General features: G+C 39.4%; 1 protein-coding gene across 2 annotated transcripts in view; it reads right to left on the minus strand.

Moving 5' to 3' along the window:
- The window catches only part of epha4l (eph receptor A4, like), a 67,829-nt gene that overhangs the window by 25,151 nt on the left and 17,160 nt on the right, over positions 1-25,518 (minus strand). For both annotated transcript variants that reach the window (XM_036565279.1, XM_036565278.1), the window contains exons 4-5: positions 5,340-5,495; positions 1,868-2,203 (exon numbers count right to left, since the gene is read on the minus strand). In XM_036565279.1, the coding sequence (XP_036421172.1) occupies positions 1,868-2,203; positions 5,340-5,495 (492 nt within the window). The remainder of the gene's footprint in view (positions 1-1,867; positions 2,204-5,339; positions 5,496-25,518) is intronic.

Raw genomic sequence — 25,518 nt, forward strand, 5'->3', positions numbered from 1 at the left:
CCTACACCCTCTTACACCCTGAGGGTGATTTACGAGTGTGTGTTGTCATGGATAGATCCGGATTCCCAGCACACACACCGTTTCAGCCTGAAACCCAACACACCATCAAGAGCAGAGACTGACACACACTCTTAAACACACAATATAATGCACTCAGAATAATACACCACAGCAGTAAATCTACAGAGCGTGAGGCTCTCAGCTCCTGCACGTGTGTTTGAACATGTGTGTTTATGGAGCAAAGAGGTCTTTCAGAAGTTCTCCGCAGGTGATTAGGAGAGCGAAACTGATCTTCTCTCCCAAAAAATTCTCACATACTGCCCACAAAAAGCTCCTCGTATCTGTTTCATATATTTATATTTTACTACCTATACAATCGTCTGGACAAATGAGATCTTTTTTAAGTTACTTTGGTATAGGGAGACATTCTAATATACTTATGTAGTGTTATATAACCTATAGCTGCTTATTAACAGGCTATTTATTACTATGTTCATAAGCAGTTAACATAGTAATAATTATATGTATATATATCGCTGTTGTCGGAACAAAACCTCGTATCTCCAAAATGGTAACTTTACAGGAGAAGGAAAAAACCTACTTTACTTTTAATGTAAGTCAATGGAACCAGAATTTCTTTGGTCCATTCATCATTAAATTTACATACCATGTCAAGGTCAATAGGCATTTTCACATTATGTCAAAAAACATCAAAAATGGAGATGGGAGGTTTTCCTCTGACAACGACGATATATACTTTATTATATTTGACACAATAATTGAAAATGAATAAAATATGTATCCTAGCAACTTGTTTTATTTAAGCTATGCAGTATAACTTAATTAACCAGAGTTACTGCTTAATAATGAGCAGTGATGTAATAGATAAATACAGGTTTGGCATAATAAATTATAATAAACACATTTTAATAATAATAAACACATTTTAAAGAGATTACTATGCCCCCCATAATTGAAGTGTTAATGAAATCTTATGTTTAAATTAGGGCTGAGTGATTCATTGAATACACACAATATATTCTGGCTTATTTTTTATAAAAGCATTCCTGCACATTTCTGCACATTTTGGGTGCATTTTATGCTCACAGTTCCTGAAGAAAGTGTCAGTCTCACCCAGTGAATAACACAGCTCCGCACAAAGGAGAGCGAGATTCGTTTCTCTGCACGGGCAAGAATTCGACTCACTTGTCTAGCATATTAACTGGGCACCGCTTGTGTTCGTTTAGTGGAGAGACTGACCTTGATGTTTCACTTTTTGGTTCTTATTACAGTAAACATTTTGTCCAAATTGTCCAAATTATCGTTCTTCAACCTGAAAAAATCACTCTTTTAAGCCGTTTCAGAAAGAATGCATGAAAATCAAATTATATATCGTTTGCAGGGTTGCCAACTCTTACGGTTCTGACATGAGACTCACGTTTTTCAGTCTTTTCCAAGCTCTCGCAATGAAATCTCAAGCGAGTGAATGGCCAACCAGCCCGTGTGCTCAGAACAAACTCACAATTTCCATTCTTTCTGCATGATTCGGTTTAATTATTTCAGCATGACGACATCCGATTGGCTCATACTGTAGCCTGTTGTGAAGACATTGGCTGTATCGCCCGCAGCTTTGCCTTTTTATATCACTAGCATAGCTGAGTATGTACGTGAGGAGGAGGGATGTGGTGAAAGGGGCAGCTTCAGAAAGCCGAAATGTCTGGGTTCCTTTACGCTGCAACACCACTCTATCCTGCTCAAGTTCAAGTTCTGTTTGGTTTAACTTTCTCCCCTTGTCATCACAACAACCTCCCCTCTTAGCTACACCGTCAGTGTTGTCATAACTACGACATCAGTGTCACACACTCACCGGCCTGGTTGGTGGTCAGGCTGATGGAAGCGGCCTGGTCCGGGTTGGGGTTTTGTTTGGAGACTCCGTTGATGGCCCAGATCTGGAAGGTGTAGTTGGTGTGTGCCTGTAGCTGGTGGACGGACACCCTGGTGGTCCTCAGGCTGAGTCTCTGGGGGGAGAATCGCACAGTGTCCGCACACGGCACACACCGCGATGCCTCCCACACACACTGCTTACACACCACATTGTATGTGAGGTCCTGGCGGCCGCCGGAGGACAGAGGTGGGCTCCACTCCAGCAGGACAGACGTTTCGTTTACACTGGAGATCAGGTGCTGAGGGGCCGAAGGGGGACCTGAGAGAGGTACAGAGGGGGACACGTTAGCGATATGGGCCCCAATTCAATACTTTCAATGCTCTTTTAATGTTCAGAGTACAATCGATAACACAAAAAAAGCTAGCTGGTGAAATGACTTTGTTGCCTAATAGAACTGTTTGGCCCTTATATGAGCTAATGTTTACTTTTACACACACAATGTGTTTTCTGCACATGCATCACACATCTACATACTTGAGCGATGCTAATTCATGCTAACTTGCATCACATCCATGGGCTAACAACAGCTTTGTTATGTACCATAATTATTTTATGATTTTTTTCCCCCAATACATTCAATTCAGCAAATGAACAGTAAATGTTCCTGAAGAAAGTGTCAGTCTCACCCAGTGAATAACACAGCTCCGCACAAAGGAGAGCGAGATTCGTTTCTCCGCACAGGCAAGAATTCGACTCACTTGTCTACCATATTAACTGGGCACCGCTTGTGTTCGTTTAGTGGAGAGACTGACCTTGATGTTTCACTTTTTGGTTCTTATTACAGTAAACATTTTGTCCAAATTGTCCAAATTATCGTTCTTCAACCTGAAAAAAGCCGTTTCAGAAAGAATGCATGAAAATCAAATTATATATCGTTTGCAGGGTTGCCAACTCTTACGGTTCTGACATGAGACTCACGTTTTTCAGTCATTTCCAAGCTCTCGCAATGAAATCTCAAGCGAGTGAATGGCCAACCAGCCCGTGTGCTCAGAACAAACTCACAATTTCCATTCTTTCTGCATGATTCAGTTTAATTATTTCAGCATGACGACATCCGATTGGCTCATATCGTAGCCTGTTGCGAAGACATTGGCTGTATCTCCCGCAGCTTTGCCTTTTTATATCACTAGCATAGCTTAGTATGTACGTGAGGAGGAGGGATGTGGTGAAAAGGGGCAGGGTTTATTTGCTAACTTGCATCACATCCATGGACTAACAACAGCTTTGTTTTGTACCATAATTATTTTATGATTTTTTTCCCCAATACATTCAATTCAGCAAATGAACAGTAAATGTTCCTGAAGAAAGTGTCAGTCTCACCCAGTGAATAACACAGCTCCGCACAAAGGAGAGCGAGATTCGTTTCTCCGCACAGGCTACGATATGAGCCAATCGGATTAAAATGTGCTGAAGTGTTCTCTGTAAAGCTCATTTAGAAAATCAACAAAAACATGTCATTTGTCCCAACTTTTGGATTCGACTGTACAGTGTTTGTCTAACTGAGACATAAATCTAAACGTTTGGAGAACATTTGAGTGAACTAAGAAGTTTAAGTTGCTTGAACCCTTGTGTCCTCAAGTTGAAAAGTTGTGTAATCAGATTCAGCTCATTTTTCATTTTTTACACTGTGTGTGTGTGTGTGTGTGTGTGTGTGTGTGTGTGTGTGTGCTTGTGCATTGTCTAAAACACACAGATAACATTCTCTGGCACTCTGGTGTTTATTGTCATGGAGACGGCTGAACGTTTACCTTCTGATTTTATTACACAGCAATTTAATAAGGAGAAATTACACACACACACACACACATACACACATGCACGCACACACATACACGTGCACACATACACACCCACACACACACACATACATACACACACACCTGTCTCTGGCTGCATTCCATAAGCTAGTTCAGGCCGTGGGAGAGCAGCACTGTTCAGATTTGACTGACATGCACATATGAAGGCCAACACGCTTTCAGAAATGTTCAAAAGCTTTTAGAAGCCAGTGATAAATGTTAAAACTGTTTCTCACTGCTTATTGTGCAGATTCTAAACTTCCAGTCCACACCACACTTGAGTTTGTAAGTAGAAAAGTAGATGTTATGACCTGACAGTAAAGAAATGTTGTGTGCAGTCTTGTTCTGCAGCAAGAAAAATCTTCTTTTTGACACTTTTTGTCATTTTTTAAAGAACAAAACAAACAGAAAAAAGGGTCGGAACCTTTAACCTGTCAATACTGAATGTAAATGTGATATACATATAATTAACTCCTTAAAATCTCAGGCTTATTACATACTAAGGTTAATTATTCAGTAAATACAGGGACTTAGGTAAAGTAAAGAACTGAAGTGTTGGCCACTTACAGACCTTTAAATAGTTTAACACCGTTAAATAGTTAAACATTTAACTTTACGTATTAATTTCAATGTAACATGTGAATCTATGAATCAGTTAAGTGAATTATTAATCATCATCATCATCATCATTATCATGATTGAATAACTATGATCTGAGTTAAGAGATTTAGTACTTATGGGCGAGGAAAGTAAGTGTGACATCACAGACAGGGCCTTAGGATGCAGGAAACCCTTTCACACACATGCGCACACACACACACACACACACACACACACACACACACACACACACAAACATGCTCACAAACATACTTACAACTAATATATTGAAATATAATTAGAATATGGAAACATTCCCTGATGCTCTACAATCACACGTCCCTTTGAATACAGTTATATCGCTGCTGTCGGAAACAAAACTTTGCATCTCCAAAATGGTAATTTTACAGGAGAACCAAAAAAACTTGCTTTACTTTAAATGTAAGTCAATGGAACCAGAATTCTTTCCAAGTAATTCTGGGCCGTTTCTTTTCGTCCATTTATTGTAAAATTTACACACAATGTAAAGGGCAACAGGCATTTTCAAGTTAAGTCAAAAATTGAAAAATGACAAAAATGGAGATAAGAGGTTTAGTTCTGACAGCAGCAATGTGCAAATGTTTCAATACTATTGGTCGAATGATATGGTTTGTTTTGTTGATTTTATAAGTGAAAATGTGGCATTTATTTTGCTAATATCTATATAATTGTTGCATATTTGCATATTGGAAAAAATATAAAACATAACTTATAAAATGTGCCATACCTTTTGAACAGGACACTTTTAATGTTTATTTTTTCCCCCAATACATTAAATTCAGCAAATAAACAGAAATTGTATATTAAAATGTGCAGAAGTGTGTTCACTGTAGAGGACGTGTTTATTTACACTTAGATAATCAATAAAATGTCATTTTATCAGGGGTGCCCAAACTTTTGCATTACACTAGTGTGTGTGTGTGTGTGTGTGTGTGTGTGTGTGTGTGTGTGTTACTTACGCGTGCAGGGCATGGCAGGGGGGTCCGTCTCTGACCTGTAGTAGCCTTTATCACAGTCACAGGAAGTGGCTCCCTCCCTCACTGAGTAACTGTGCAGAGGACACTTACTGCAACCTCCATCTGTAGATAACGACCTGTAATAACCCAGCTTACACACTGAGAGAGAGAGAGAGAGAGAGAGAGAGAGAGAGAGAGAGAGAGAGAGAGAGAGAGAGAGAAAATTATTACAAAATGAATGCACAAATCCTACACTCTTAAAAAGGATGGTTCTTCAAGGGTTCTTTAGTACAGAAAATGGTTCTATATAGAACCATGAACACTCATAGAGCCCTCTGCATGATTAAAGGGTTCTTTGCACCATGAAAGCATTGTTCAGTTTAATGGGCAATGTGTTGTATATGGTTCTATTTAGAACCTTTTTAAAAAGGCATCTATGTTGCACCCAAAAGGGTTCTTCCATTAGTATAATGTCAAGCTTTTAACAATAGAAGAACCCTTCTTGGTGCAATATAGAACCCTTTTCAAAAAGGTTCTATACAGAATCATATGCATGCTACGTTCTTAGCAAAAAGGGTTCTATATAGTACCAAAAGAGGTCCCTAGGCAATAGTGGAACCCTTTTTGGTGCTATATAGAACCCTTTACAAAAAGGTTCTCCATAGAACCATCTCTCCATCAATTTGAAGAAACTTTTCATGATGCAAAGGAAGCCTTTTTTGAGTGTTCATGGTTCAATATAGAACCATTTTCTTTGTTAAAGAACATTTAAAGAACCGTCTTTTTGAAGAGTGTTGGAGACCAAATATGGCAAGTGTCACTGGTCAAAAAATGGGGCTAAAATGACCAGAGCAGCACTGAGTTTAGTGTAAAACAGCAGATAATTCAGTCTGTGATTTTATTAGAGGAGGAGAGAAAAAAACACTGACGGAAAAATAAAATCACGGAGGAGAACCTGTAAAAGAGGAGATCATCCTAGGACCCCATTTAAACAGAACCCCATCCGAATAGAGCTTTTTACACAGTTACTGTGGGGTATTTGTGTTATTACATGTTAATCTGATCAAATCACATGGATTTAATATAATACTAATCTGTAATTTCACAAAAAGATCTTCTAAAGATAAACAGACACCTGCTGTTGTAACTGCTGTCACTTTTAACGGACAATCACTGTTTATTTGCTGAGTTGAACATATTGGAGAAAATACTAACACATAAAACGTGGCCTGTGCAAAAATCACAGCAGTTTATTTATATATTTCAATAGGTTAAACTCTAATAAATAGAAATTGTGCACTACAATTTACAGAAAAATACTGTACATGCATTTGTATTGATTTTCTGTCCTCTTGGATTCATGCTGAGTGCTAAAACTCTAATGCACAGCAAAAGACAGGCTTTATTTTTAATTACAAATCATTTTTAATACTCAAAATCGATGTAAACTGAAAGGCAGAGCTGAATATTATTCATTTTACAATAATATGTGTCATATTTTTTGTTATTTATATTCGTAAAATGAGTTTTAGGGCCTGTTTGTGTGATGTTGAGGGAAAGAGGGAAAGTGCACTCAGTGTAGTGGATTGGGACAAGGCCATTTGTCTCCTTTTTGGCCTTTTTCCGCCCCCGCCCCCCGTTTTTACATATATTTAGCTTTAAATATCTGATTACGAGCACTAAACTCAGACTCTGAGTCGATCAGAGGACGGTTTGAGAGGACGGTTTGTTGCTGTGAGGGCGTTTAAATGGGGCGTTTAAATGGACGTAAACAGTATCTGAATGGTGGTTTTCTGAACTGGATTATTGACTGAATCATCGCTGAAATCTCCACAGAGCCACTCTGGACAGGGTAAGTCCTGGTGGTCAGTGTGATGTGTGAATTGCGTCACTGTTTTAATTTGACTGGAGGTTCAAACAGCTTATTACAGCAACAGCTGTAACTCATGTGGAAATGAAGTACCAGCAAATTCAGCTGTAATATATTTTCAGTGCGGGTCTGCGAGGTTCAGCAGATGAGATGAACAGAGCAAAAGGACAGAGGGGGGGACGGGGGGATAAGGGGATGGGGGTGCAGATGGAGAAGTAGAGAATGATGTACAAGGAATCCCTGGTATTTTCTCAGCAGGCTGTGGGGGAGCGCAACACGGCCCTAAATCCAACACTCGCCCGTGCCTCGTTTAATCCATACATCCATATGTCTCCGTGTTTATCTCCTGACTCTGTGCTCCGCAGCTCTCGCAGGGAGAAATGAAATATTCACCCTCTTTAATCACTCTAATGTGCTCGAGGCTGAGTGTGCACTGCTTTATGTGGTCTGCAAGGGGTTTCTGTGAGCTTGATGTTTGAGGAATGTAGCAGGCGTCAGATCCTCCCTTTTCGCTCCATTTAACTCCGTTTTATTCCTCCTTCATCCTCCCTTTACATTCCCTCCATCACACGCTCAACATCTGCCATGTCTCTTTCAGTCTGATACCATCCCTCGTTCCTGAGTGTCAGGCCGGAAAAAATAAGAAAACTCATCTCTCGATTTCTGTTCTCTCTCTCTCTATTTCTCTCTCTATTCTCTCTCTCCGTCTCTCTCTCTCTTACTATTCTTTCTCTCTCTCTCTTTCTATTCTCTCTCTCACACACACTTTCTTTTCTCTTTCTCTCTCACTATTTTCTCTCTATCCCTCTCTTACTATTCTTTCTCTCTCTCTTTCTATTCTCTCACACACACTTTCTTTTCTCTTTCTCTCTCACTTTTTTCTCTCTATCCCTCTTACTATTCTTTCTCTGTCTTTCTGTTTTCTCTCTCACACACTTTCTTTTCTCTTTCTCTCTTTCTACTCTCTCTATTCTTTCTCTTTCTATTCTCTTGCTGTTCTTTCTCTCTCTACTCTCTTTCTCCCTATTCTTTCTCTTTCTATTTACTTTCTCTTTCTATTCTTTCTCCCTCTTTCTAATCTCTATTCTTTCTCTCTCTCTACCTGCTCTCTCTCTATTCTTTCTCTCTCTCTACCTGCTCTCTCTCTATTCTTTCTCTCTCTATTCTCTTTCTGTTCTTTCTCTCTCTCTACTCTCTTTCTCTCTATTCTTTTTCTCTCACTATTCTCTCTCCATTTCTATTCTTTTGCTCTTTTTCTACTCTATCCTTTATATCTCTTTCTACTCTCTCTCTATTCTCTCGCTCTCACTTTCTATTCTTTCTCTCTTCCAACTCTCTCTATTCTTTTTCTCTCTCGTCCTCTCTATTCTTTTTCTCTCTCTTTCTACTCTCTCTCTATTCTTTCTATTTTTTCTCTTTCTCTTATTCTAGTCGTTCTCTCCGTTATATTTTCTCTCTTCCTTCTGTTCTGCCTCTTTCTATTTTTTTCTGTTTCCTTTTATGCTTTATCTCTTTTTCTGTCTTTTTCTTCTTATTTTTCCCCTTTTCTCTTAGTATTCTCTGTTTTCTCTCTCTGATTCTCTCTTACATCTCTGTTTCTCTGATTTTCTCTGTTTTCTCTCTCTCTATTTTCTCTCTCTTTCTGGGTTTTTCTCTCTATTCTGTATTCTCTCTTTTTCTCACTGGTTTTATGTCTCTCTATTCTCTCGATATTCTCTCTCTCTCACTGATTTTCTCTCCTTTATTCTCTATTGTCTCTCTCTGATTCTCTCTCTCTTTCTCTCTCTCTCTCTCTCTCTCTCTCTCTCTCTCTCTCTGGTGAGTGTTTAATATAGAGTATAGAGGGATCAGGCTAGGGGGATTGTAATCTGGGGGGGGTTTAAGCCCCTCTTCCCCACTGAGCAGAATCAGAAAGATGCTTAAGACCCTTACGAGGTGTATCTGTGTGTATGTATGTGTGGTGGGGGTGTTGGGGGTTGTGGTGGGGGTGTATTTGTCAGAGCTTTACTGTAAGCCTGCGTGCTCTGTGAGTGCGTACTGAATTACTGAATTAGTAGACTGTGTTTTATTTATTGTTCCGTGTGTGTTTATATACGGTGGGTTTGCTTTCATAAGACTTAGAGACATTTTACTGACCGCCCTGAACTCTATCTTCAGTGTGGTCGGAGTGAGAGCGAGAGAGAAAGAGAGAGAGAGAGGAAAGAAAGCAAGATAACATCAGTCTATCCTGGAGCTTTAATCACATTATTCTCCAGTATACACGCTCGAAGAGCAGATTTCAGACGGGTCAATTTCAGACACCAGGCTTAACCTCCATACAGAGAGAGAGAGAGAGAGAGAGAGAGAGAGAGAGAGAGAGAGAGAAACTGAACAGTTTTTGATTTCAACTTAATAGTTTATGCGTCCACAGTCTAGTCTCGCAAGCTAGATTTGTAATGATCTCTAGAACCGCCTGCTTTAACAGGATGGATTTTTTTACTGACGTGTAAAGCGACCAATCACAGGGCTCTGTTTTTGTATAATGTGTAGGGGAAGGCAGATTCCCAAAATGGTGCTAAAACAAAAATAGACCCGCAGGAAACAAAGCAGTACGCCTCAGAAAACATCCAAAATATCTACTTTCTACTAGATCAGAGGTCGGCAGCAACATACGGCTCCAGAGCGTCATGCGGCTCTTTTACTGCCCTGTTTCGGCTCCACGGCAGAATTAGATTTGTAGGTAAAAGTAAAATAATCCTCCTTTGCAGTAAAATAAAGCTCTGCTGATCGTTCAACACAGTTTTAACAATAAATTGTAATAATACATGGTCTTAAACACTGGAGTTAGTGTAGTTATATTAACTGCTAATTCACCCTTTAACCCTGAAGATTGGTGTGCAGACTGCTGGTCACCATGGCAACACAGACAACAATCTTGCTTAGCTAGTAGCTAACAAAACAGCATCCATCCATCCATCCATCCATCCATCCATCCATCATCTAAACCGCTTATCCTTCTGGGTCGTGGTGGGGTGCTGGAGCCTATCCCAGCTGTCATTGGGCGGAAGGCAGGATACACCCTGGACAGGGCAGACAGACAGACATACACATTCACCACACTTAGGGGCAATTTAGCATCTCCAATTGGCCTGACTGCATGTCTTTGGACTGTGGGAGGAAACCGGAGAACCCGGAGGAAACCCACGCAGACACGGGGAGAACAGGCAAACTCCACACAGAAATGACCCTGGTCACCCGGCCGGGAATCGAAACCGAGGCTATTCTTGCTGTGAGGTGACAGCGGTACCCACTGCACCACCGTGCCGCCCTAACAAGACAGCAAATAGAAAGATTTAAGACAAACATCGATAATTTGTATTTATAATCACTGCAACTGAAGAATCATACGTTTAATCTGCAGCAAGAAACTGACAAACACCACAAAGTTGCGAGGCTGTAGTCAGTTTCTCATTGGCCAGCTTCTCGTTCGAATTTTCACGTCCATCTGAAATAGTACAATAATTAGCTACATAGTTAGCTACATTCTGGTGCAGCTACCAGGCAGAACAGGCACCATTTAAGGCAGAACAGGAAAATTCGAACGAGAAGCTGGCCAATGAGAAGCCGCTTCAGTTGACCATTGAGAGACACTTTACAAGAAACTGTTCTACTTTTGTGGAAAAGTTTCCTGCTGGAGATGCGAGAGAAGCAGCTATATCTGAGCTAAAGCTTAGAGCCGAGCAAAGTAAGTCTGTGTTTTCGTTTATATTATTATTTATATTTATATTATTTCAGCCTATTCTAGTACATTAGCACATATTGAGACATATTTACAGCCAAGATGGTGAAATGTTACCTCAATAAAATGGACATGAAATGTCGAGGTGGTTTGATTGTTGTTGAAAAATGACTAAATGAGTCTTCTTAACATTTGAGTTGCCAACCTCTGTACTAGATGCTAGGACCAGATGCCAAGTCAATCCAGTGATAACAGTTATGATTTTCCAAGCATTTTGCTCGAGAAACAATTTTTTTAACCAATTAGAGTGTGAGGGAGTGTGGCGCACAGATGTGTGGTGAGGGATTGTGGTGCACAGAAGCTAAGATGGGGTGACTTTTTTATGTAAACTATTTGTTTAAAAACAAATTCACGTAGAACATGCTTTTGGTCAACTTCTTTCACTTCCAGAGCACCATTATCTGCAGACTCTCACAATAATTAGACAGACATTTCTTAAGATTCACTCTTAAGGCTGTTTTTTTTCTCATAAATGGTTGTTTAAGTGGTTGTCGTTCAAAAAACCACGTGGAATGGAAAGTGGCACTTTCTTTAAGAGATCATCAGTGCTTTATTTACAGCAATGTGGTGATGTGTGTATCCATGACAGATCAAAGTTACTAACATGAAATCTCCACAGGTGACCGTATGGCATCACAGAAGGCACTTGTACAGTGTGAGGACAAAGGGGCAATATCTCAAGCCCCCTGGTGGGTCTATCTGTGCCTGATAATCACATGTTGGTCCATTTATTTATCATTTTTTATTTATTACTACACATCATTCCATTAACTGAACAGTCTCACTGTTACCACTCTGTTAAAGCCACTATTATAATACAGCATGTGTACACAAACACATACACACATGTACACTCTCACACACACATACACAAACACACAAGTACACACAGGTCTTGTAAACAGAGCATTTCCACACTCTTATAATCTGATTATACGTCCTTCATTAGTGTTAAAGTCACAGTAAAGACTGAACCAGTGGGTGGTCCGATCACTCCACACACACACACACACACGCACACACACACACACACACGCACACACACACACTTACTTCCTGGAGCTCATCAAGCTGGACCTCTATCACATACACACACACACACACACACACACACAAACACACTGCAGCATATCTTTAAATAGAGATTCTCTCACACTGGGACCCAATCCACTCCATGCACTCATCCGCTCTTTCACTCCTTTAATCTCTCTCTCTCCTCTCTCTCTAAAGCCTCGCTTTTCTTTATCACCCCCCTTTTCCTTTCCAGTCTGCTTTAAGACCCTTTATATCCAGTTCACACACATAAAAATATCCAAAGAAAACAAAGGAAAGAAACAAAAAAACAACCTGACTCAAATCATTTCTACTATAAAATATCACAGTGATAACTAAAGCACTGTGTAATTTAATCTAATAATGCTTAAAAAATGAATATTTTGGCAAACTGGAGACGTTCTGCTGGTCCACATGAGAACAAAATGCCTTCTTAGGTGTCCTTATCAACTCTTAGAAGCTATATAACAATAACAAAAGTATGTTGTAATTCAATATTATCTGTTGAAAACTTTGAGTCCATAGCACATTTGTGTCTGTAAGTAGAAGAGGAGACATTTTATAATGATTTGAATTTGATAAGTTATTAGCTCTCTGGGGTCTGAGGGAGATTTTCTTGATTTTTTGCATATCGCTGTTGTTGGAACAAAACCTCGTATCTCCAAAATGGTGACTTTACAGGAGAAGGAAAAAACTTACTTTATTTTCAATGTAAGTCAATGGAACCAGAATTTTTTCCAAGTCATTTTGGGTCGTTTCTTTTGGTCCATTCATCATGAAATTTACAAACAATGTAAAGAACAACAGGCATTTTCAGATTATGTCAAAAACTGAAAAACGACAAAAATGGAGATACAAGGTTTTCTTCCGACAGCAGCGATATCTTCTTTCGCTTGTTCTCTTTCTTTCTTTCTCACCTCTCATTCTCTCTATGCCAGCTTTCTCATATCTCTCTCTGCTTTCACTCTCTCTTTCTCTTGCTTTCTTTTGTATCCCCTTTTCTCTCTGTTTTCTTTCTCCACTCATCTTCTCTCTCACTTGTCCCTTTCTTTCTGTCTCTGTCAGCTCTCTCTCTTTCTCTCTCACTCTCTTATTCTCACTCTGTCTTCACTCTTCATCTCTTTCTGTTGCTCTCTTTATCTCTCTCTCCTTTCACTCTTTGTCCCTCACTGTTTTTTTTTCTTGTTCTCTGCCTGCTTTCATTCTCTCTCTCTCTCTCTGCTTTCACAACTTCTCTCGCTCTTTTTACCTCATCTCTCCATCTCTCATTCTCTTTCTCCCCTCACTCTCTGTTTAGGTCTCTAGAACAAATCAACCTGATCCTTGTTTCCAACAATTCCCTCTCACTTTCTTCTGTCCTTTCTCTTTCCGCCTGCTCTCTATCTCTCTCTGCTTTCACTTTTCACTCTTTATTTCTTTCTGTCTCTCTCCTTCTTTTCTCTCTTTTCCATTCTCTGTCCACTCTCTTTTATCTCTCTGTTTTCACTGTCTTTCTCTCCTCTTTTTGCAGTTCTTTTTTCATCTCTATCTCACTTTGCTTTTGCCCTTCATCTCTTTTTGTTGCTCTCCTTACCTGTATTATTTGATCTCTTTCTCTGCTTCCACTCTATATCACTCTCTCTTTCTCTCACTCTCTTTATCTGTTTTTCTTTCTTCTCTCTTTCTCTTCTGTCTCACATTCACCTTTTCCCTCTGTCTCTGCCAGCTCTATCATTTGTCTCTCTTGCTTTCTTTATCTGTCTTTCCCTTTGCTTTTACTTTTATCTCTTTTTTGTTGCTCTTTTCTCTCTCTGCTCTCTTTCTCTCGCTCTCTCTGCTCTCTATCTCTCTGCTTTCACTCTTTATCTCTTTTATCTCTCCCTCTCCATCTCTCATTCTCTTTCTCTCTATCTTTAGCACTGTCTGTCTAAAAAAGTCATTGTACATGAGTACATGATTTCCAACTCTCTCTCTCTCTCTCTCTCTCTCTCTCTCTCTCTCTCCCTCTCTCTGAGACAGTGAATAGTTTCCTGTCTGCAGCAGCTGCTCTACAGGCTTTAGTGACTAATTAACAATTACCTCAGCCTCCAGGGAAGTGAGTGAGTGAGTGAGTCTGTGATGGATGAGAAACATGCGGTCTGCGAGGCTGATCAGTGTGATTGATGAGGTTTTCACTTCTAGTGTTAACCTTCACCTCCATCCACAGTGAGAGCACTAACTCAGACAGAAACGCTGGTTACATATCAGCTCAGTGTCCATTAAAACCAGTCAGACCGGGATAAAGTCCTCTAACAGCCTGCGCACACAGTCACATACCACAAAGGGGCCGAAATGAATTAATAAACTCTATAATTCAGTTGTAAACTCATCCTGAGCTGAGCAACTTGGTTTTATTCTGAAAGGAAAATTTCCATCATCCCACAGTCTGACTCTGCAGGCCTCAGAGCTACTGAGTGGCTTCAGACTTTATCTGCACCAGAAATAACAGAGTATCAGATTCAAATTCAACTAGGACACTATTTTACTCAAAATAAAACAAAACATACACCCAGGTCAGGGGTCGGCAACCCAAATGTTAAGAAGAGCCATTTTGTCAACAAAAATCAAACCACCAATCCAATCAAGTGCCAACATTTTATGTCCATTTCACCACCTTGCCTGTGAATATGTCTCAATATGTGCTGATGGACTAGTATAGGCTAATAATATAATATAAATGAAAACACAAACTTACTTTGCTCTGCTTTAAGCTTTAGTTCAGTTATAGCTGCTTTTCCCACATCTCTGGCAGGAAACTTTTATTTTTTGTTTAAGTGACCCTTATTAGTCCCACAACGGGGAAATTTCACCTCCACAATCTAACCCATCCGTGCAGTGAAACACTACATACACACTAGCAAACAAACACACTACGGGGCAGTGAGCACACTTGCCCAGAGCGGTGGGCAGCCCTATCCACAGCGCCTGGGGAGCAGTTGGGGGTTAGGTGCCTTGCTCAAGGGCAACTCAGTCATGTACCGTCAGTACAGGGGATCGAACTGGCGACCTTCCAGTCACAAAGCTGGTTCCCTTACCTCCAGCCCAACACTGCCCCCTGCCAGAAGTAGAACAACGTTAGTTTTGTGTAAAATGTCTCTCAACATTTGGCTTTTTATGAGGCTTCTGGTTTGAATTTCCCCCCTTCCACCTTAAATGGCGCCTGAGAAGCCAGAATGTAACTGCTGCACCATTTAAGGTGGAATGGGTCAATTCGAACGAGAAGCTGACGAACGAGACGCTGACTTCAGCTTTGCGACTCTTTACTGTTTGACAGTTTCTCGTTGCAGATTAAACGTATCAGAAAACCAGCTGGAGTGATTATAAATACAATTAAGTACATTTGTCTCCAAATTATCCATGTTTGTCTTAAATCTCTTTGCCGTTTCGTTAGCTACTAGCTATTCGAGATTGTTGTCTGCATTGCTATGGTGACCAGCAGTCTGCGCTCCAACCTTCAGGGTTAAAGGGATGAATTAGCAGTTCTACATTAACTCCAACGTTTAAGACCATTTATTGTTAAACTGTGTTGAACGATCAGCAGAGCTTTATTTTACTGCAAAGGATGATTATTTTATTTTCTACCTAAACATCTAATTCTGATGTGGAGCCACAATAGGGCAGTAAAAGAGACGCATATTGCTGACCCCTGACCTAGACTTTTCAAAAATGATTTCAATAAATGACCATGTATTTTGTGACAATGTCTGTAAATACGTTAATGCCACTTTATGTTTTAACAATGTTTCAACATTTTTCTAGTTTGACTACTCCTGTAGTAGTGCAGGCTGAAGCCCAGCTGTGATTAATTGCAATTATTTTAATCATTTAAAAGCCCTTCTAGAAATGTAAAAACTCCATTAGTTATAGTTTTAACTGCTTTCTTCATTAAAACCGTCAGTTCTCCCCCTCTGTAGACATTAATGGACATCCCATCCTATAATTTGGACCACCTGACCAGTAACCCCATTAATAATAGAGCAATAACATACATATTTTCAAGTTTCTGAAGTCAAAATTAGATTTTTATGCCATGATATGAGTGAAAACATGGGAAGAAGAGGCAGAGGCAGAAAAAATTGATTAATCGAGTATAAACAATGAGTGTGTTTACATGCACTTAATAATGCCGGTAACTGTAGAAAATCAGATTTTGTCAGTAATCTGATCAATGCATTTACATGCACATATGTAATCTGATAATGGGGAAACTCCAGGTCTACATGCAGTAATCAGATTTCTGTTTTGCAACCAGCCAATAAACTCACAGAGGAAGACGTGACGTAAATGTAACGTAAAACTCAAACGTCACGCACCACTTTACCTGAAAATATGAACATACATCATCTAGAAGTTGAAGAATATTTAAGTCTTTCATTTTGTCAAGCATGTATTTGGTTTCAGCATCACTTCAAAAGAGTTTTGCTGCATCTCGTGGCGATGCTGCTCACTTATTTCCGGTATCCGCAGTCTGTTTCACACATGCGCAGACTGAGAAATCCGAAAGAAATCAGAGTAAGAGTTTACATACACTGAGAAATCTGATTACTGAGCTAAAATCCAGCTCTCTTTATTGGTTTCTTAGTCGGATTTCTAGACCTTACTCTGATCTAAGAAATCTGAGCGCAATAAATAGTTAACTGCAGAAATCAGATTATGATCCGATTTTTAAGTGCATGTTAACACACTCACTGAAAAAGTTAGCATTTATCCTTTAACGCAGGGTAACAGTTCTGTGCTAAAAAGTTCAACAAACAGCATCATGAGTTTCAACGTGTTTCTAAATTTTTTTATTTATGTATGTATTTATTTATTTATTTATTGGATTTAATACATGCTAACGCGTATTAAAGACATCCTGCAATGCTGGGTCTCCTCACAGTTTCAACCAGCTGTTCATGTCATTAAATACTTCTGACCAATGACATGCGAGAAGCAACACTGCATTGTTAGTAATTATGAGAATTAACATTTAATGCTGTTTCGTTCTCCTTTCTTTGAATTCAAATTCCTCCTACTGCCCCATACTGAAGCCACTCACCCAAAGCTGACCTCAGTCCAAAACACAACCCACGTACACACCATTTTCTCAAGTGAGCTGCAGTAGGTGTGACAGCCCTATTTATTAAGCGATACCGTATGAACTGATAAGTGTTGTTTTTTTTGGTATTGTTGTGTCAAGCAGCTCTTTACATAACAGCCTTGTTAAAGGGATTTGAAATATTGTTATACAGCTTCCTGAAATTAAATATGTACCACGTTCCCCTCAACACGTAGGCCTGTTTCCCGCCCGCAGTTCAAAGAATAGTTTCCTAAGAGATACAATGAGCTTATTATCGCTGGCCCAATCTGCGCGCTGGCATGGGGAAGGGAGGGCAGCAGTATCAGATAGGATGCGTTTAATAAAGATTTAATATGTGCTGCCAGATACAGAAAGAATGGAGTGACTGGAATAAGAGGGGGAGAGAGGGCAGAGCTGGCCGTGTGTACTCTGTGTGGGTGCAAATGCATTAATAATGACTTTAAAAAAGTTGCTGCTCCCTATAAAGAAATATATATATATATATATATATATATTATATATACATACATATATATATATAGGCCAACAGGCATTTTTAAATGATGTCAAAAACTGATAAACTATATATATATATACTTTTTTTTTTCACATGCAATTTCAAATAAAGGTTCTGTGCAGGTACATTTCTTGTTTATTAAGGTACAAACAATGTAAATGTGCCCGTAAAGGTACAAAAGTGTTTTGAAGGTCCAATTGTGAACCTTCAATATGTTTTTCCAGATGAAAACTACATATTTGTACCATTTCATAACTTAATGCTTTATAACAGAACAATGAAATAAAAAGCCTGGAGACGAAACGGGGTGTGGAGTCAGTACAACCTGGATTATGGTTCGGTTATGTTCCCTGACTGAAAGTACTGAGATGTACCCTTGAGGGTCTCACCCTTATATATGTATATATATATATATATATATATATATATATATATATATATATATATATATATAGTCTTAAAACATGACACATTCTTGTCATGTTTATGACATTAAAAAAATGTTAATATGTCAGAAGTGCAGACTCAAACCATTCAAAACATGTAAATGTAAATCATTATTTAATTAAAATTATTATTTAATTGAAAAGTAAAAGTATGGCAACACTACAGTAATAACTCTTCACTTCTACATGGTCAAAAAAAAGGTTCTGTAGAGGTACATTTTTGTTCATCAACATACAAGTAATGTAGACGTACCCTCAAAGGTACAACATTGTACGTTAAATAGGTTTTCCCAGAGAAAACGTACGAAATTTGTACCTATTTGTACCCAATGTTTAAAACAGTTAAATAAAACAATGAGCCTGGAGTCAACACAAGGGGTATACAGTCAATATAGCTTAAAAAACTGCAAAGCAATATGGTACAATAGCTAAATGTACTGCAGATGAGGGGACCACCTCAGTGAAAAGAGAGCGGTACCACACCAGAGAGTAAAGGTTTTCAACAAAAGCCCAAAACATCAGTTTTATGACTGCACTTATATTTATAGTTAGATAAACATATGGTTACTTAGATGTAGATGTCGTAGTACTGATCCCTATCAAACCTGATATCTTGCCGGTGATCTCTGTGTTTGTCCCGTTTGACTGATTAAATCTGCCCCCCAAGTATCTGGAGAGCATGTCTACACTGGCCAGTAAAACATAGCAGGAATGTTTCCTATCATTGCATAAAAGAAGCTCCATACTGCCTCTACTGTTGGATGCACTGCGCTAGTTTCTGAGAAAACGTGTGCTAAACAGAACGCAGTTCACATAACTATGGACACATTTATTACTGAGTGTTTCACCAGAGTAATAATAAAAGGGCACTGAGGTGTGAAGTATATTCATATCTATATGTTTGCCTGATCAAAACAGTAGCTGTCAAAATAAATATGAAAATAAATGCAATGAAAATAGTAAAGAAAGTAAAAATAGAGTGGAATAAAGAAAGAAGTTGCCACTTTGCCTTTGCATTAAAGGGTTAACAAAAAACAATACAATCAAAAACAGTACAATGATTTTTAATAACTGAGGTTATATTTATGGTTAGATTTAGTGTCAGTAGCAGTATTTCACTGCAGTAATACAGAAGTCAATGGAAAACCCCTATGGAGAAATGCAAACGTGTGTGTGTGTGTGTGTGTTGTGTGCGGTCAGGTTGGGTGTGTATCTGGCAGGATGTGCTGATATTGTTAGAAGTGAGAGCTGTACTTCTGTTCTTTTTTAACAGGAAGTGTGTGGCAGAATGGAATATGTTAATACACTCCTCATTTAAACACACACATACACACACACACACACACACACACACACACACACAGACAGAAGGTAAATGTGTGTATATGAGTGAGCTGAAGGTCATGTTTAGTTAATCTATAAGTACACTGTGATAACACACACAAACTCTACAACAGTTACTTCAGATACCTCCAGCATTCAGTTGGAGTACTGACCCCTATAGACAATAAATAAACACACAAACTTTAGTTGCTACACCTCGTCAGGACAAGGGGTCATATATGCGCCCTGTAAGTATTATACACATGTAAGTACCTATATGTAATAATAATATGTCCCATATATGTTGTTGTTGTCAGAACAAAACCTTGTATCTCCAGAAAGGTACCTTTACAGGAGAAAAGAAAAACATCCTTAATTTTTAATGGAAATAAACAGAACAAGAACTTAGTCTAAGTCATTCGGACCATTTCTATTGGTCCATTTGACACAATATAAAAGCCAACTGGCATTTTCACATTATGTAATAATAAAGTAGTTTTGTTCCAACAATGATAATATGTCCATATGCTGATCCTGTAGCAACATAAACACACACATAAACACACACACACACACACACACACACATTCTTTACTACTGTCTACTGAATGACTGAGCTGTACAGTGAGAGACGGATCGTGTCATTCTCTGACACTCAGCTGATTCACAGCAGGTCTGGCTGAGATGCCTCGCTGTGTACAATTAATTACATAAACACATCCACCCAACCCTCATACACACATCATATTTTACTATACTTGTGAGGACTTTTACTGTCTCCACTGATGCTGCAACGAAACATGGCAATTTAGAGGAAAACGCTTTGAGGACCTGCAGAATTTAGGTGTTTTTTTTTCAGATTGGGTCATTAAAAGTATAGTAATACAAGCATATTAACAGAGTTTATCATATTAGTAAAAACCAAAAAGGAAAGAAAATAAAATATAATATAATGTGTGACTTTTGCAATGGCCATATTTATTTATTTATTTATTTATTTATGCATTCAGCAAATAGCAAATAAGTAGTATTTGTGCATTAAACTGTGCAGAAGTTCTCTGTAGAAGATGTTTTAACTTATTTACACTTAGAAAATCAATAAAACGTATTGTATTTTCGAGGTATTTTATTAACATAATGATGTGAGAGTGAAGTTATGAAATGTGCTTATAATGACCTACCTGCCTCCTTTACATTTACAGCATTTTGGCAGACTCTCTTATCCAGAGCGACTTACAATCTGATCACATTACACAGGTAGGCGATGGTAGTGTTAGGAGTTTTGCCCAAGGACTCTTATTGGTGTAGTGTAGGGTACTTGCCCAGGTGGGGACTGAACCCCAGTCTACAGTGTGACAGGCAGAGGTGATACCCACTACACTACACCAACCACCTCTTTATTTATGTACTGAATAGTCTTTTGGCCTCAGCCCACCACAGAGTTGACACTGGCACCCCAAGACAAAAAGTCCTGGCACCCCTGGTATAAATGGCTCATCATGTTTGCAATGTGTATGTATGTATGTGTGTGTGTGTGTGTGTGTGTGTGTGTGTGTGTGTGTGTGTGTTTGGGGGCGGGGGGCTCCACAGTGTGATCCGGATGCTAGAAGAGTAAAGAGGTGGAGGAGTTTGAAGGGTTAGATGGTGGACGGCGGCCGCTGTGTGAAGAGTTTATTTTTAGCTTGTTTGTTTAGGTAATCTATGGGAAATGCACGGACGACAGACTGCCTGGAGCTGGAACACCTTCCATTGTCCGCGTGTGTGTGTGTGCGCGTGTATGCACGTGTGTGTGTGTGTGTGTGTGTGTGGTTTAACTGTGGGAACTGCTGGTGGTGAAGTGGATGTTGGTAAAAGTTGAGCTGGATAACTGGAAAACACGTTCAGTAATTGTTTTTAAAAACATACAAACACACACACACACACACACACACATACACACACACACACACACACACAGAGTGCACCATGGGTGTTTTCACTGCTATTTTGTTTGTGCTCACAATGCCCTTTACCTTGTGTCAAAATCTCATGCTGAACAGGGCCAATAAAATCTGACTTCCATCAAACATTAAGAGGTTTTTTTTTCGTTCTCATGTAAAGTTGCCATTTTTTGAGACAAGCGGGTGCTGTTTTGTTCTGTGGCCACCTCTGGTCAAATTCCATGTTTTGTTGATTTTCTAAGTGAAAATAAAATACATGTCCTCTACAGAGAACACACTTCTGCACATTTTAATACACAATTACTGTTTGTTTGTTAAATTTAACGTATTGCTGACAGGAAAAAAACATAAAACAGCCTATGCAAATGTTACGGCACATTTTATATATTATTTTAATTTGTTTTAAGATGATGAGTTGTTTTTTATATAGTTTTTAAAATGTTAAATTCAGCAAATAAATAGAACTTGTGCACTTAAATTTGCATATAATGCCCTATATTATTTGTTCCCTATAAAGGATGTGTTAATGCACAGAAATAAAATAAAACAAAATAAAATGAAAAATAAAACCTCTTCATTTACCTGTTTGACATGATTTTACATATGCTGCTCTCACAGTACATACTACCTGCATTTGTTCACTCTCCACTCACTCTGTATGCATGTATATTACATTTATACTTATCTATATTTTTTACACTATACAATCCTTCTGCCCTTTATATGTAAATAATACTGTATGTCACACTGCTGGTTAGATGCTAACTGCATCTCACTGTCTCTGTACCTGCACTCTACACAATGGCAATAAAGTTAAATCTAATCTAATCTGAATATATTAAGCTTTAAGGCATTAAACTCTTCAGACGTCTGGTTCCTATCACCACCACTGTGAACAATTCTGACTCGGTAAGTTTATCTAGAACAGAGCATTTCACACCAAACCACTCTGAATGACTCTGTTTACATCTCAACCATATAACTGTGCATTTTTAAAAATGATTGAATTCTCTTTTAACCTGACACTGTTTGAGGCGAGTGTGTGATGATTTAGGCTCACAGTCAGGACTGTGCTAACTGGTATAATGGAATAAGCTTTCATTATTAGTTAGCTACATTAGCCTTGGCTGATCGACTATATTTGGCGTAAAGGGGGAAACTGTTTCAATTTGATAATCGGCTGAACTTTCGCTTTAACTAAACGCCACAAAGTACAACAGACACTGTAGATTACACCCCCTCCCCCACTTCAGGACCCAGGCTATGCAGACACATGGACACCAGAGCCATCTCGCCATATATTAATACTGCGGGAGCACTTGGTGTGTGTGGGGGGGTGGGGTGTAATGAGATATGTAGGCTGAAGGAGGCAGGTTTAGCAGAAGGCAGCAACACTAATGTTCCTCATTTGTCATGATGCTTTGAAGGGAATTCCACCAATTTTTTAAAATGTTCTACATGATTCAATTGTTGAGATGTAAACAGAGTCATTCAGAGTGGTTTGATGTAAAAAGTTCACTATAGGGAAACTTACAGACTCGGATGTCTTTACAGTGGTGGTGATAGGAACCAGGGGTCTCCATGACTACAACACAAATATAGACATTTTATTTACTATCCAGAACCACCAGAGAACCTACACATCATATCAAGCAATGTTTCACCTGTGTGTGTGCATGTGTGTGTGTGTGTGTTTGTCTGTGTGTGTGTGTGTGTGTGTGTGTGTCTGTGTGTGTGTGTCTGTGTGTGTGTGTGTCTGTGTGTGTGTCTGTGTGTGTGTGTCTGTGTGTCTGTGTGTGTGTGTGTGTGTGTCTGTGTGTGTGTGCGTGTGTGTGTGTGTGTGTGTGTCTGTGTGTGTGTCTGTGTGTGTGTGTCTGTGTGTGTGTGTGTGTCTGTGTGTGTGTGTGCGTGTGTGTGTGTGTGTGTGTGTGTGTGTGTGTGTCTGTGTGTGTGTGTCTGTGTGTGTGTGTATGTGTGTCTGTGTGTGTGTGTGTGTGTGTGTGTCTGTGTGTGTGTGTCTGTGTGTGTGTCTGTGTGTGTGTGTCTGTGTGTGTTCAGACATGTAGAAGATCCTAAACTCTTCTGTAGCTCCTCACTCATATCTCTCTCCTTTACAGAGACCACCTACGTTCTCCTACAGCTCACAGCAACACAGATAAGATAGAGAGACAATCACTCAACATCACAGAGAGGGGGAGAGAGAGCGTGAGAGAACCGTGAGAGAGAAAGGGTAAGGACAGACAGGCAGATGAATACAGAAAGAGGAAGACAGAATGAGATAGAATGAAAAGGAAAGGAAAAAGAAAGAGAAATATATAGTGGGCGAGAGTAAATGAGAGAGATAAGAGAGAGAAAGTAAAAGGACAGAGAGAGTGAGAAAGGAGAGAGAGAAACAGCGCAAGGGAGACAGAAATAGAGAGAGTGAAATAGAGAGAGGACATAGAGAGAGAAAAGGGGGAAAGAGAGAGAAAGAGAAATAAAGAGAAAGAACTAGAGAGAGAAATAGAGAGAGAGGGAGAGATAAATAGAGAGAAACAAAGAGGGAGAAACAGAAAGAGAGAAACAGAGAGATAGATATGAGATAGAGTAAAGCAAAGAGAGAGAAAAAGGGAGAGAAAGGAGAGAGAAATAGAGAGAGACAGAAATAGAGTGAAATAGAGAGGAAGAACTAGAGAGAGAGAGAGAGAGAGAGAGAGAGAGAGAGAGAGAGAGAGAGAGAGAGAGAAAGAGAGAGAGAGAGAGACCAGGGAAAGAGAGAGAGAAAAAGAGAGAAATAGAGAGAGGGAGAGAGAGAGAGGAAGAGAGAGTGAGAGTGTGTGTGTGTGAGAGAGAGAGAGAGAGAGAGAAAGAGAGAGAGACCAGGGAAAGAGAGAGAGAGAGATTAGTGATAACAGTGTCTGTCATCAGATCAAAGGCAGAGTGAAGAGAGCGCTGATGAAAAAGAAAAGAGACATACCAAAATACTTTTCTTTCCAAACTCTCTCCCTCGATCTCCTTCTTTCTTTCGCTTTGAGGAGGGCGCTGACCTCCCCTCTCTTCTCAGAAATCTGTTTTTTTCTTCCACAGCTTCCTCCCATTCACCTTTCTGTTTTATCTCTCCCCTCCTGCCAGACTCTCTCTCTCTCTCTCTCTCTCTCTCTCCCTTTCACTTGCTCACTCACTGTTTCTCTCTTTTCCCCCTTTTGCTTTGTCTCCATCTTTTTCTCTCTTTCTCACTCTTTCACTCTGTGCCTCGTTCTCTCTGTTTATCTCTTTCATGCAGTCATCTCTCTCTCCCTTCCTCTCACTCTTTTTCTCTCACTCTCTCTTTTCTCATGCCCAATCTAAGTGTGGTACCGATATTTTCTTATTTTTCCCTCTTTTTATTCTTTCATTTGTGAGGTTATTTATTCATATTTTGGCCTTTGAGCAAACTGTCTGTCCCAATAAATACAAACGGCTATAAAAATCTCTGTCTGTATAAAATAAAGAGTGAGAGAGAAAGACCGAACCAGAGAGAGAGAGAGAGAGAAAGCATGAGAGAGAGAATGAGGGAGAGAAAGGGGCCATTAATTCAGAAGCTTTTGACATGCTAATTTCTCGTTCTCCTGCTTTTCAGCCGTCCACCATCTCCCACTTCACACAGAGGAAAAGAGAGAGAGATGGAGGGATGAAGTGGGGCCTCCTGCACTTCTCCGTTAAGCTCTCTGAAGAGTCTGTGGGTATAACTCTCTATAGAGACTGACATTGAGGAAATGATGTGGAAACACTTCACTCGAAGGCTACCTACATAAACATTCATTAACATTTAAAAAGCAATGCTTCAATATCCTTCAGTATTTATGAACAGCTTATGTCCGTATTCACAAGATAACATGAGATGTTTTATGAACTAAATGACAATTAGTCACTTTATTAGAAGCCCCTCTCTCGCAGCTGGTGTGCAGCTAGAGACTGTAGCTCATCTGTTGATGGACAGTTTGTGTTAGTCATCCTCTAGACCTTCATCAGTGATCAGTTTCTTACGGACCACCACCCAAATAATACCAAAAAAACAGCGATGCTGTGGTGAGAAACTGACCAATCATGAATGAGGGGCTGATAAACTGTGGCTATTGAGCGGAAGCACAAGGTAGGTGTTTCTAATAAAGTGGCCAGTGAGTGGAAGCACAAGGTAGGTGTTCCTAATAAAGTGTCCA

Source organism: Colossoma macropomum, unplaced genomic scaffold (genome assembly GCF_904425465.1).
Source record: "Colossoma macropomum unplaced genomic scaffold, Colossoma_macropomum, whole genome shotgun sequence".
Classification (NCBI taxonomy): domain Eukaryota; kingdom Metazoa; phylum Chordata; class Actinopteri; order Characiformes; family Serrasalmidae; genus Colossoma; species Colossoma macropomum.